Below are 14482 nucleotides of genomic sequence, written 5' to 3'. Positions count from 1 at the left end.
TCGTTTCTGCACTCATTTTATAAAAATGAACTCATTTTATAAAAATGATAATAAATAGTTAAGGTGGAGAAATGGTAAAGTAAGAGAGAGAATAATGTAGAGAAAAGTCATGTCTGTATTATTCTCTCTCTTACTTTACCATTTCTCCACTTTGACTATTTATTATCATTTTTATAAAACGAGTGCAGAAACGGAAGTGTGACTCCAAATGGGGGACGGAGGGAGTATTAATTAATTTAAAGTCCATAGCAGACTGCAAATTAATTAATGGATATAGAAAGTCTTAAACACGAGAAATAATATATTAAAGAGATTAACCCGGATTGCTTGTAATCACAGATTGGATAAGCGGTCAGTATTTCTTCTATAGTGGCACACGAAATATTTTATTGGTCTTATATTAAATTACAGGTTATAATTTAATTAGTAAAGAAGGTCCAATAGGGGAGGTCCAATTCAAGCCCCATATATCCCTAACATAGCTCATCACAAACTCCATAAATAGGGATGAAGGAGGTGTGACATTCTACACTACACAAAACCCTAAACCTAGCATCCAAACTAGGAAAATTTCGATCCTTCATTGTTAGGAGTTTTCAAAAATTGCAAGTGTGTGCAGTTGGTTTCTCTTGTCTTCTCCTTCAAGATCCTTATAAAATTTCTAATAGATTCATCCCACGAGAAAGTTAGATCTAGAGTTGGGTCATAGGATAGAAGATCTTTGGTTTTGCAATAAAGCTTCAAGGATTGTGGAATTGTGATAAAGCTTCAATATCTACAGCCATTCAAGATCTATACATGGAGAAGTAGCAAACCACTTCAATTCTTTTGAAAAATCAAACTTTTAAGATTCAATATCATAATTTAATACTCTCTCCGTCCCATAAAAATATGTGCACTTTTTATTTTCGTCCGTCACACAAAAATATGTGCTTTCCATTTTTGGAAAGTTATATCAATTTAATAATATTCTCCTCCCCTCTCTTACTTTACCATACCATTCTCCTCCTCTTCTCTCTTACTTATCAGTTTTGTCTTAATTTTCATTTCATACTCATTGCCCATATTTTTATAGGACGGAGGGAGTATTAAATTATGTGATTATTTGCGTAATAGTATGTTTATATGTGTTGAAGCATGAAATTGAATCGATCCACATAATAGCCTAAATAGATTATAATATGTGAATTAATTTATTTTACATTTTTCCCCGTGCAAATCCCAACATTTCGATCTTTCAAGCTACATATGTGTTGAACTTAAAAATTCAATTATAATGTTACAAGATTCAAATCAAATTATACTAAAAAATTAATTTTCACATTTGAAGCTCTAAACGAAATAATGATTAGATGTTAGTTATGCACTTTCAACATCAGAATGCTGATGCTTAGAAATTCGGTGCTTAAGAGTAAGGAACTTCTATTAGTGTTGCACATTTTTTTTCACACTCGTTTAAAAAAAAATAATAATAAATAGTTAAAATGAAGAAAGAGTAAAATAAAAAAGAAAATAATAAGGTGAAGACTTTGCTGTGTTTTATTTTCTCTCTTCACTTTAAATATATATTACTATAATTTTTTCAAAATGAGAAAAAGAAATGTACCAACACAAATAGAACGAATAGAGTAATATTCAAACCCCCGCCCAACAATACTAAAAATCCGAAGTTTAAGACGTACTATGCTCTTTTGAGATGTAGATGATAACTTGGCATATGAGAGAGATTTGCTCTAGATTATTTACTATTATATATCATGTCTATTTAAAAAATCAAAAATTAAATAAATCTTTTATACATAGAAAAATAACAACAAATGCGCGATCATATAAATTCAAATACTCTCTCATTCCCAATTAAGTTGAGTCATATTCCTTTTTGGGATGTCTCAACTAAGTTAAGTCATTTCTTTTTTTTGATAAAAAATAAAACATCACTTACTTTACTCTCTATCTTTATTTTCATACTTTTCAACACAATTTCTTAATCTACTTGCTCAAAAGTTTTAACTCGGACTATAAATTATATATTTTTTCGAGTCGAAATAAACAAAATTGATTGAAATTAATATGATTTAAATTAATTAAAGTAATAATTTTATAATAATCATTATATATGAAATAATAATATCGATCGACGTCGTAACCTCCCTATTTTTCACATTTCCTCCCTCTATTTAGGCACAATTATCGTTGCATATAACCATATAATGTGAGTTTCCCATTTCCAGTTTATTACACCGAAACTTGAATCTTTTGTTTACATTTCCATAAGAAAAATCTGACATTGATTTGATATTAGCTGATGAACAATGGCGATAATGGATCTATTACGAGCATATCCCAACTTTGGTGAGCTAGCGTTTAATTCAAGAGGATTATTCCCTGGAAAATTAGGCAGCTCTTCCGCAGCTGCGTACGCCTTCAGCCTCCCTTTCGCTTTTGGGGCTTTACTTGGGTAAGCGTGCTTATCAATTATCAATTACATGACATCTTTCTTTTATAAACATAATTATTTATGTATCTGTTAGCTAATTATTTATATGATTGTGTTGTGAGGAGTAGCATCCTCTTCTCAAACATAAGTACCATTGCTTTTTGCGTTTATGAAAAAGTGGAATAAATTTGTGGTTGAATGAAATATAGATTTGTCATCTTTTTGTTCCTTTAATTTGTTGGATGAGAACTATACCATGCTATCAAAACCACCTTTATATGCATCTCATGTATTAAATCATCTATCTAATTTTTCAAGAAAGTTTAAATGCAAACTTACTTAGAAGCCTTAATATTGTAGATGTAATGACTTTTATGCACCAAAACTTGTAGGTGGTGTGACATTAACTGGATTTTTGTGCTGACTACTAATGAAATCTAAATATACCATACCCCATGAAATGAAATGGCAATGTGCTGGTAGAGTTTTGATTTGCTGATTTATCTTTATGGAACTGAAAGTGCTTACTGAACCATTCTGAATCTCTTAGTTGAATGTACCTTTACTTGTATATGTTTCTTCAGGAATGGAGTGACGCAATATGCTTATTGCGATGTTGGTGCCACGTTAAGCGAAGATTATCTTTCTAAAATACGGGTTGCATCTGGAAAAATCTTCCAGAGTGATGCCCTGACATACACTACAAAGCAGTATGATATTCAAATGAAGCCACTTTTCTCAGCTTTCCACTGGAAAGCTCTCGCGATGACATCACTAAGGTCATTTTCGATATTCTATCTTCCTCTTCTAGAACCACACTTACGCATGGAAGAGGATGATGATGATTTCCTAGCAGATGATATGGAAGAAAACAAAATAGACTTGATGATTCCTTTTAAGAAATCAGTTAGACAAATAATGCTTGAGGTGAGAATTTCTCTATTTCCTTTCAAAACTTGAAATACGACTCTTAGGATTATTTGTGCACAGACGACAGTAATCACAACAAGACGCCTTCTTGAAAGAGTTGTAGTTTATTATGGTTCACAACGCATGGCATGGAAAATTCTCAAAGGTATTTCTAGTTGTTTTGTCGCATTAATTATAACCTATAGCTTTTACATGTTGCTTGAGTGATTGTGTATAAGAAACTATTGCAGATGTCCCCAATTCTGCCCTTCGGAAAGCTGGAAGACATATGTCGATTTTCAAATACATTTACTGTGTCGGTAGAACTACTTTTAGAGGTCATCTAAGCTTACTTTCATTTTTCATGTCATGTTGTTAACTCTAAACAATTCACCATTTCTCATTTTCATTCTCTTGATTATGTCAACAGGACATTTTGTAGGAGTTTTAGCTTCATGGATTGTTCACATTGGCATAGACATCTACCAGTTCTTTTCTTCCGTTTCCAAAGCTAGAAAAGTCATAGACACGGACGTTGGCAAAACGAAACAAGTAAGAATTCTTAGAAGAAAGGTCTCGGGTGCCACTGTAGGGTGTTGTGCTTCACTCTTCTTCGCCTCAGTAGGGGCCGGAATAGGGGCGAGTTTAACTCGCCCTTCTGTAGGACAACGGATTGGTAAGATTCGATATTGATTGCCTAACATGACATGATTTCATACTGCATAAAATTGTTAGTCATTTTACGGTTTGTATTTTGTGTAGGAAGTGGTTTGGGGGATGTAGCAGGGCCTATTATCATCGCCTTTTGTTTTGAAAAAGCTCGTGGTGAGATCTAATGCTTCTTTCAAGATAAAAGATGATAGTTTATGTCATCCTCAACGATTACATCTAAGAAAATCATTGCATGGTTCATATTGACTTTGCACTAAGCTAGTGTAGAGGAAGATAGTTAGTACTTTTATTATATATTGAATATAATTTATTTGGAAGTTTAGTGGGAATCAATATATAGGTGCACTGAATGAATAAACCTTGATTAGAATAGAACCAATATATTTTGGTTTTTCTTATTTTTGAAAGAGCATTAAAACTGTTTTGTCATATATTTTGTGATAATTCAAATTCCAATTTATTAAACGTTTTCACTAATCAAGTTGTCGTCTTATATATATTTTAATATATATTTTTGGGTTGAGTTACTTATGGCCTAATTTTTGTGGGCTCACATGCTGATTTATAACCCAATCTTCTAATATCATAGGAGCATTAACAATGCATGAGCACTGGAAGAGCATTTACTAAGAAGTACTACTCCCTTCGTATTATTTAAGATGATATATTCTCCTTTTCAGATTGTCCCAATCAAGATGATACATTTCTATTTTTAATAATTTTCTCTCTCTAATTAATACACTCAGCCACATTTTTCTCTCTCCAGTTAAATGTTCCACTCTCTTTCTCTCTCTATTTAATACTTACATCCACATTTTATTTCTCCAATTAAACATATAAACTAACAACTCCTAAAATCATGTGTCGACTAAGAAATGTGTCATCTTAGCCGAGACGGAGGGAGTACTATCTAGAGTCTCAAACCTATTATATTTATGGTCTCACACCATCGTTTCTCATTCTTTTTTTAAAAAAAAATTATTCTCTTTATTATATATTCCTATTAAATTAATTTACAACTAAATATAAAATATTAATTTCATTAAAACAACTATTATTTGCATAATTGAAATAAAATATAGTGTAATAGAAATAAATCACTATATTTTTTAAATAAATACAAAATATTAAGGGGCTTGTTCTTTATTGAGTGGTGTAACATAGCTAGCTTCTTAACTTGGGAAATTTGTTGGTGCACCTTGACTTAAGTCATCGCTTGCAGTCGGTTAGTCATTCGTGTCCCCATCTACCTAATAAGGATTGTTTCCTCTATCATCTTTAATAATCATGTTGTGTAGTATGTGATAGAGAAAAAGCGAGAAGAAATGAATCTGTTTCACACTCCGAGTAAGAAAGGAAAATACTTTGATTAATTAGATAACTCCTTCATATAAGAAGGCCTCGGCTACGGATGCCGCTCACAAGATACTAATTTGCATAAGATCCTCCTCTCCTAACTTGCTGGAGTATTTATACAACCAAAAGTAAATGCAATAATTAAGACAATAATTATGATAATAAAGATAATAATATAGAACTAAAAGCCACTTCCTCCACCTCATGAAACTGCCACAGCCTTTATCTCCCCTTGTAACAGCTGTCATCCACTACTCATCCCATTAACCTCCACCTGTAACTGATGCCATCCACTACTCAGCACCTCTCTCCAATAAAGAAGGCATTACTCTCTACTTCAGGAGCTTGAACGCCCCCATAATCAATGACTCTACGGTTTCTCCTCTTGTACACAAGCCAAGGTCGATCTCTATGTGTAACAATTGCATCCCCGCCTGAAATAGCCTTGTCCTCAAGGCTAAAATAAGGAAACTGGCCTCGTGCGTCACTCTCATCTAACCAAGTGGCGTCCTCTTCCGGAAAGTCCATCCACTTAATCAGAACCTGCGAAATTTGAGTACCTTCACGTTCAATACTCCTTCGCCCAATCACTGCCTCGGGTAGGATTGGATGATCATCGTTGGACATATCCTCCGGCAGTTGAGATTCCACGATACTGGTACCTATTGCTTTCTTAAGTAGTGAAACATGAAACACGGGATGCACCCGTGAGCCCTCTGGAAGACTCAATCGATAGGCCGTGGCTCCTATGCGCCCAACAACTTCAAACGGCCCAAAGAATCGTGGTGCGAGTTTGCGTGTCTCGGGCCGAAACAGTGTTGACTGCCGAAATGGCCAGTACTTCAAATAGACCATGTCTCCGACTTTGAATTGCACATCTCGTCGGTGTTTGTTCGCCTCACGAACCATTCTCTGCTGGGCGCGACCCAAATGGATCCTTAATTGCTCCAAAATTTCATCTCTAGCTTGAAGTGTCTCCAATACTGACTGCACCCTTACTTCACCAGGTAAGTATTGTTGCAAGTTTGGTGGAGGGCGACCATAAACTACCTCAAAAGGAGTCGTTCCTGCCGCTGACTGAAAACTTGTATTATAACAATATTCGGCCCAACTCAACCAATTTCCCCACTGCTTGGGCTTCTCCGAAGAGAAACATCGAAGATAGGTCTCTATGCATCGATTAAGTACTTCTGTCTGCCCATCTGTTTCAGGATGGTAGGCCGAACTCATTCTTAATGTTGTACCGGATAACCGAAAAAGCTCACGCCAAAATGAACTAACGAAAATTGGATCTCGATCAGAGACGATAGAGCTCGGCAATCCATGTAAACGAACCACTTCCTGCATGAAAACTTCAGCCACCCTTTTTGCTGTAAATGGATGTTTAAGACCCACAAAATGACCATACTTACTGAATCGATCGACCACGACTAAGATGCTATCCACCCCTCTCGTTCGGGGCAATCCGGTTATGAAGTCCATACTAATATCCTCCCATACTCTCGTTGGGATAGGCAAAGGCGAGAGAAGCCCGGCTGGAGATTTTGTCTCGTATTTACTTCGTTGGCATATGGCGCAAGCTGCCACAAACTGCATCACATGCTTCATCATTCCTATCCAATGCACGTTGGAGGCCAGTCGCCGGTAAGTGCGATAAGCCCCTGCGTGACCACCTGTCGGGGTGATATGAAACTCCGCCAAAAGTTTTGGGATCCATTCGGAATGAGCTGGAACCACCAATCGGCCCTTATAAAATAAGACCCCCTGGACCAGTGTATAGTGTTTTGCTGCTGTACCCCCAGCTTCTAGTGCCGACTTGATGGATGTGAGTTTAGCATCTTGTCCAAGATCTTGTTGAACGGTTGCCCAATCCAGCCACCGAGGTTGAGAAATCGCCGCATACTCCACGCCTTCTTCGCGACGGGATAAGGCATCAGCTGCCTTATTCTTATTTCCTTCCTTGTACTCAATCGTAAAGTCAAACCCCATCAGCTTGATCACCCAATTTTGTTGCGCCGGAGTGAGGAGCGGCTGCGAAAGTAATTGTCGAAGACTTTTCTGATCTGTTCGGACTAAGAATCGACGCCCCAAGAGGTACGGTCTCCAATGTTGAACCGCTAAAACCAACGCCATTAGTTCCATCTCATAAGCTGATTTGGACATGGCACGAACAGATGCTTGCTTACTGAAGTAAGCAATAGGCCGCCCCTCTTGCATAAGCACAGCTCCAAATCCTTGTCCAGACGCGTCGCATTCCACCACAAAATCCTGCAAAAAATTTGGCATACAGAGTACAGGTGCAGAAGTCAATGCGTGTTTCAGCTTAATGAAGGCTGTCTCGGCCTCCTCCGACCAACTCCACGAGGATACTGCCTCTTTCTTCAATAAAGCTGTCAAGGGTGCTGCCAATTGCCCATACCCTTTAATGAAACGGCGATAGTATCCCGTCAAACCCAAGAAACCCCTCACCCCTCGAACATTCTTGGGCGTCGGCCATTTGAGAACAGCTTCCACTTTAGTCGGATCCATCCTTACACCGTCAGCTGAAACCACATGCCCAAGGTACTCCACACTCGCTTGACCCATTAAACATTTTTTTGGGTTGATTACTAGCTGGTGTTCGCTAAGTAATTGAAAAACTTGTTGAAGGTGCATCAAATGCTCTTCCCACGTTCCACTATATATTAAGATATCATCAAAGAAAACCAAAATGAACTTACGAAGATATGGGCGGAAAATATCATTCATAAGACTTTGGAATGTGGCAGGGGCATTGGTAAGACCGAACGGCATGACCAAAAACTCATAATGTCCCGAATGCGTTCTGAAAGCCGTCTTGTGCACATCGGATTGAGCTACTCGGATCTGGTGGTACCCGGCCTTGAGATCTAATTTGCTGAAACAACGTGCTCCATACAATTCATCCAATAATTCTTGAATGACCGGTATAGGGTATTTATCGGGCACCGTGTGTTTGTTAAGTTCACGATAATCAACACAAAATCTCCACGACCCATCTTTTTTTCGAACAAGGAGAACGAGACTTGAAAATGGACTAACACTTGGTTGAATAATTCCGGCAGCCAACATTTCTGCAACTAAACGTTCCATTTCATTTTTCTGTAATTGGCTATAACGATAAGGTTTTACCGATATGGGTGTCGTGCCCGGTTGCAAGGGAATGCGGTGATCCGAGCTCCTTTGTGGTGGCAAACGGGTTGCCTCGCTGGTGATGGAAGGGTATTCTGCCATCAATCGATCCAGGTCCCGGCGTTGACCAGTGGATATGCTCTGGTCCAGTCTTTCACTTTCGACCTCAGCCTCCCTCTCCATTTCCCACAATAGCCAGCACTCGTCGGACACACTTATGGATCGTAAGTCGTGTGTGGAACAAGCTCGTCTGGTCAGCGAGGGATCACCTCGCAGCTGCACTGTTTTCTCATTTCGAACAAATTCCATCGTCAAATCGCGCCAATTTGCTTTAACTTCGCCCAATTGAGCCAACCATGATACCCCAAGGATGATGTCAACATTGTTTAGAGGAAAAATGTAGCAGGTAATTGGGAACTTGTGAGCTTCCAAACACAAAGGAACATTCATGCACATTCCACCTGCACGTACCTTTGACCCATCACCCAATGTGACTGCAAATGTAGCGGTTGATATCACCTCTAGCTCCAGCAAACGTACGACTGCTTCCGAAATAAAACAATGGCTTGCACCACTATCCACCATCACCTTTACTGGTCTTGCTCCAACATAGCCGATTAGCTTCATGGTTTGGAATGAGTCGAGCCCATTAGAGGTCAGCTCTGATAATTGTATTTGTTGTAGGACTACCTCGACACTTCCATTTTCCTCATCATTGTCGCCTCCAATGGCATCTTGGAACTCATCTTCTGGCTCATTTTCATCTTCCCCCACTAAGACTTGAAGTGTTTTGGGAGGGCATCGATGCAGCGGTCCAAACCGAAGGCCACATTTAATACACGTCCCTGCAGCAACATGTTTTCGGAATTCCTCATTCGAAATTCTTCGAAATGGTCGAGGATTTCGAGTAGCATTTGGCCCATTTCCTGTCTGTTGGGCTGTTCTTGATTGATGAAACGCCGAGCTGTGGCGTGAATTTGATGGCGCACGTGGTTGGGGCAGTGAATTCGGCCGCGACGTGTAGAGCGGTGGTGCATCCAGAAAGTCAATTCGCTTGGCCATTTGAATTGCGTCGGCATAGCTAGCAATATTTGGGTCTTTGATTTGCATCCGTATTTGAGGCTTAAGACCCCCCAAGAAGAAGCTCAAATATTGGCGCTCTGTAAGTTCCGGAAGTTGTGCCAATCGGCTTTCAAAAGCTGCTATGTAATCGTCGAGGGAGCCCACCTGCATAGTGGTATGGAAGGCTTCATATTCATCCAGGGCAGCGCTCGTTCCAAATCGGATTTGGAGTTCTCGAGAGAAATCATCCCACGCTATTAACGGCGATCGTCGTAATAGGACTTGAACCCAAGCCATTGCTGGGCCGGCTAGAGCAATGAGAGCCACTTGCACACGACGTTCCACGGGTGTGTTGTGCACAAGAAAATATTGGTTGGCCCTCGCGATCCATGATGTTGCGTCGGTGCCCTCAAAGGATGGCAATTCCATAGTTTGTTGTAAGGACAAGGGAGTAGCCGCAGTATTATTGCCGTCAATTCCTGCCCCATTAGAGTTTGAGCTCCCGGAAGAACCGGAAGAACCTGAGCGGTTGGTGGTCAGGAGCTGCCTGAGCTGCTCAAATTCGGTCCGTTGGAATGCTGCCTGATCTCGGAGTTGATTTTCAATGGCTCCCAAGCGAGTGTTGTGTTCCTCCATCGCTTTCTCTAACCCCTCGACCCGAGTCTCCATTCGTGTCGTCATTTGCCACGTTCACCGCACCAGTTGACAGAGAAAAAGCGAGAAGAAATGAATCTGTTTCACACTCCGAGTAAGAAAGGAAAATACTTTGATTAATTAGATAACTCCTTCATATAAGAAGGCCTCGGCTACGGATGCCGCTCACAAGATACTAATTTGCATAAGATCCTCCTCTCCTAACTTGCTGGAGTATTTATACAACCAAAAGTAAATGCAATAATTAAGACAATAATTATGATAATAAAGATAATAATATAGAACTAAAAGCCACTTCCTCCACCTCATGAAACTGCCACAGCCTTTATCTCCCCTTGTAACAGCTGTCATCCACTACTCATCCCATTAACCTCCACCTGTAACTGATGCCATCCACTACTCAGCACCTCTCTCCAATAAAGAAGGCATTACTCTCTACTTCAGGAGCTTGAACGCCCCCATAATCAATGACTCTACGGTTTCTCCTCTTGTACACAAGCCAAGGTCGATCTCTATGTGTAACAGTATGATCCATGCATACTGGATATTATCTGCACATGCTTGAACCCTATATGGCCCATACCTTTATTTATTGTGAATCATGCTTAAAGCGCGCTGAATGTACATTCCATATCTTATCTCACATACGATAAACTTGTTGTTTTGTACTCCCTATGTTCCTTTGTTGTAGGGGTTTTCATTTTGGTAAGGGATTTAAGAAAAATTGTGTTAGAGAGTTAAGAAAAATGGATATTAAAGTAGGAAAGGAAAAAGGTAGACAGATGAAGAGAGAATAAAGTAAAAGAGAGTAAAGATTGTTGCTTTTTACTAAAAAAAAGGAAATGACTCAGCTGTAGTGGGACAACCCAAAAGGAATACGACTTAGCTACAAAGGGACGAAGGGAGTAGTTTTTAATTAGTCGATTGATGTGCTCATTGTTGAGTTTTATAGCTCGAATCTTGTTTCCGGTCCATTACATACGAATTGATTAAGTGACGAGTTTGTTGAATATATGTAGAGGAATAGATTGAAAAAATGGCAAAATAATGGACGCTGGAACCAGTGACTTCTATCCTACCGGGTACGGTACGCAAAGGCTGTGAAGCCACCTAAAAGGCCCTATATTATGGCAATCAAATTCTTATTAATAGGACGAGATCTAGGGTATGTAAAATTGATCAGCTATCACATCACTCACACCAGATAAGAGAACAGAGAATCAGATATTTCATTCATCCCAAAAGTGAAGACGAAGAGATTCCTTCGATCAAGGGTGTAGTTAGCTTGAGCTTTTCAATGTTTTCATTTGATTGTTCTTCTACTTTTGTTATGAATATGTGTGATTAAATCTTTTGTAGAAATCTAGGGGGAGATACAGTGACTCGTATGTTTAATTGATCTTCGTTTCCATGCGTTGGCTTTGTAGTTATTTCGATTATTTCAGTTTTTTATTGATTTGATTGATCATCTCGTGAATGCATATTAACTTTGCTATATAATTGAGAGATGAGTAGCTTAGTATGAAAATGAATAATCGGCCTTAACCGATAATAGTCGAGAGATTTGAGCTTTTAAGTGAAGAATTAAATCCCATAAGCTTTTATGGGTTGTTAATTTAATTCTAGAAGGAGACTTCAGTTTTAAGTTGCGATTTACAATTTGTGTTTTAAGAGAAGACATAATTTCATTTTAGTGATAGCTTAATAATTCTTAAGACTCTTGTTGACATAGATTTAGATATTGAATAATTATTGTTATCGAACTGATTAGATTTTGTTTCATTTTTGTTGTTGAATTTCATACTTTAATTGTTCCAAGTTTTATATACCTATATGTTAAGTAGAGTTAGGGATGCAAAACGCATGGAGAATAAGACTGAACGGAGAATTAAGAAATCCTAGTTTATGTGAAAAACGAAAATAATATTATTAATCAAAGTCTATCATTTAAGATCAACGATGAAGCCTTTATATAGTATGAGGCTTTTTGGGGAGTACCCCAAGCGCAAAACCGTGAGGGCGTTGCCCAAAGCGGACAATATCATACTAATGTGGAGTTCGGGTGTGCACCACCGAGACCCTATAGTGGTATCAGAGCCCATTTATACACTTGCAACTCTTGTTCATTCTCCAATGTGGGAATTGTTTGCCCTGAACTAATTTTCACCATTATTAATTGGATTGATCGCATGTAAATATTATCGGTAGCAACCCGATAAACCCGCTGGGCTAGCCCGAAACCCGAGTTTTTAGGGTTAGAGTTGAACTTTTATAACCCGAAAGAAATCACAACCCAACCAGCTCACACCCGATTGACCCGCAACCCGGTGGGCCGACCCGATTGACATCCCTAATTGCGGGGGTGTGGAAGATAGGTCCAGATGATGCAATGCGGAATTTTTTATTTTTTATTTTGTATTTTCTTCTATAAATACACACCACTTTTACTTCTCATTTCACACCTATCACTCCACTCTCTTCCCCCATCAATTTCTTTCTAAAACTCAAGTATGAATCTTGGTGGTTTCCAAAATCCGAATGGCCCCGACGGATTGCCGATGTTCGGCGGTGGTGGTTCCCAGTGGCCGAGTACAGAACCAGACGATTACCGGCTATTCGATACGTGGGTTCCATGGAGTCTAACTGAGATCCTAACACGCAGTACGATCTTGATTTCACCACAGATTCATACGGGCTCGACGACATGGAGCCGAGCCCCGCCGCCCAGTCAAGAAAGAAAGAAAAAACAAAGGTTAGAGCTAAGAAGTTGTCCCAGCGAAGGTCAACCAAGAATATGCCCCAGGGAGTCGAACTACAACATCAAGGAGACCATCCTTCTGACAAAGTGATGGGTTGATATTTCGAAGGACCCGGTGTTCTCCAACAACCAAAGGTAAGTCGCGTACTGGGAGTGAATTGCTGAATGCTACAACGAACAAAAGTCGGCGGCGGCGTACAAGCGTAAGAGGGAGTAAGTAAAGAGAAAATAGAGGATATTTTAGTGACATGATATTTTAGGAGTAAGTAAAGAGAAAATAGTGGAGAGAGATATTCATTTTCAAATATAGAAAATGGACATCTTGAGTGAGACAAACTAATTAAAAATGAAAGATGAACATCTTAAGTGAGACAGATGAAGTATGTTATTCATAATTACCACTATTACAATCCCCTCGACCCAAGGAAGATGACCCCTTCCTTGGGCGACACAAGAATTTATGCAACTTTATTTTGTGTGTAAAGTGAAGAAAGTAGAATAAGAGAGAGTGAATAAAGTAGAAAGATAAATGTTTTCATTTTTAGTAATGAGTCATTGGGACAAATTAAATGTTTTCATTTTTAGTAATGAGTTATTGAGACAAATCAAAAAGAAAAATGTGTTATTTCAATAGAACGGAGATAATATTTAATTTATAAAACACATCAAAAATTAAAATATTTAATTTATAAAACACATCAAAAATTAAAATTAAAATATTTAATTTATAAAACACATCAAAAATTAAAATCAAATCATACCTTGACTTTGTTTTTGCAAATGAGAGAATATTAATTTATAAAACACATCAAAAATTAAAATCAAGTCATACCGTGACTTTTTTTTTGCAAATAACCAGTCAAATAGCCCTCCATGAAAACAAAAAAAAAGTGTAAATATTTCACCAACTCAAGGAGACTAATTCTTTTAACGAAAGCTCTAATATACAATAGCGATTAGGAAATGATGTTCCATAAAAAATAGTTTATTTCTAACATATTCTAATATTTTTTCTCACTAGTTACTCCCTCTATTCACTATTAGAAGTCTCATTTCTTGGTGACACAGAATTTTAAGAAATATTAAGAAAAATGAGTGAAATATGAGTTCAACTTGTATATATTAGTTATAAATGAATTGTGAGTAGAATATGAGATCCTATTACCATTAATAGATAAAATAAATCAAAATTCCTATTCATAGATAAACTACAATAAAAAAACGAGACTCCTATTTATAAACAAAAGGATATATATTAAAACTCGTTCCGTCCCGAATATCTTTATATGTAGTGTGTGCTATGGAGCATTAGTTGAGAAGTCGCACTCATAATTTTGAAGTCCATAGTATTATTAATAAAAGTGTACAAGCATTTGATACGCAAAGTACAATTGCTGTAATGTAGTGTCGGTGGTGTAATTATAAATGAACTGCTTCTCTCAAGAGATAGATTAGCATAGCTGCTGGCCTGTCGTATTCTTCCC

The 14482-nt window shown here is 38.1% G+C and overlaps 1 protein-coding gene across 1 annotated transcript; it reads left to right on the top strand.

Annotated features, from left to right (window-relative positions):
* The first annotated feature begins 2255 nt into the window (after nucleotides 1-2255).
* On the top strand, nucleotides 2256-4476 carry LOC125218388 (uncharacterized). Its single transcript, XM_048120044.2, has 6 exons — nucleotides 2256-2458; nucleotides 3022-3364; nucleotides 3428-3512; nucleotides 3598-3684; nucleotides 3777-4022; nucleotides 4109-4476. Exons 1-6 carry the CDS (start codon nucleotides 2313-2315, stop codon nucleotides 4180-4182), a joined length of 981 nt encoding a protein of 326 aa, XP_047976001.2. The 5' UTR covers nucleotides 2256-2312; the 3' UTR covers nucleotides 4183-4476.
* Nucleotides 4477-14482: the final 10006 nt, after the last annotated feature.

Source organism: Salvia hispanica, chromosome 1, assembly GCF_029641045.1.
Source record: "Salvia hispanica isolate PSC_SH4W2 chromosome 1, Shi_PSC_v1, whole genome shotgun sequence".
Taxonomy (NCBI): Eukaryota; Viridiplantae; Streptophyta; class Magnoliopsida; order Lamiales; family Lamiaceae; genus Salvia; species Salvia hispanica.
The sequence above is the reverse complement of the archived record's forward strand: the minus strand, read 5'-3'. Positions and strand labels throughout refer to the sequence as shown.

Coding starts and splice junctions, on each gene's coding strand:
- LOC125218388 (XM_048120044.2), top strand. CDS start 2,313: ATGGCGATAATGGATCTATTACGAGCATATCCCAACTTTGGTGAGCTA. Junction 3,365..3,427: donor TTAGACAAATAATGCTTGAG/GTGAGAATTTCT, acceptor ATTTGTGCACAG/ACGACAGTAATCACAACAAG. Junction 4,023..4,108: donor TTCTGTAGGACAACGGATTG/GTAAGATTCGAT, acceptor TATTTTGTGTAG/GAAGTGGTTTGGGGGATGTA.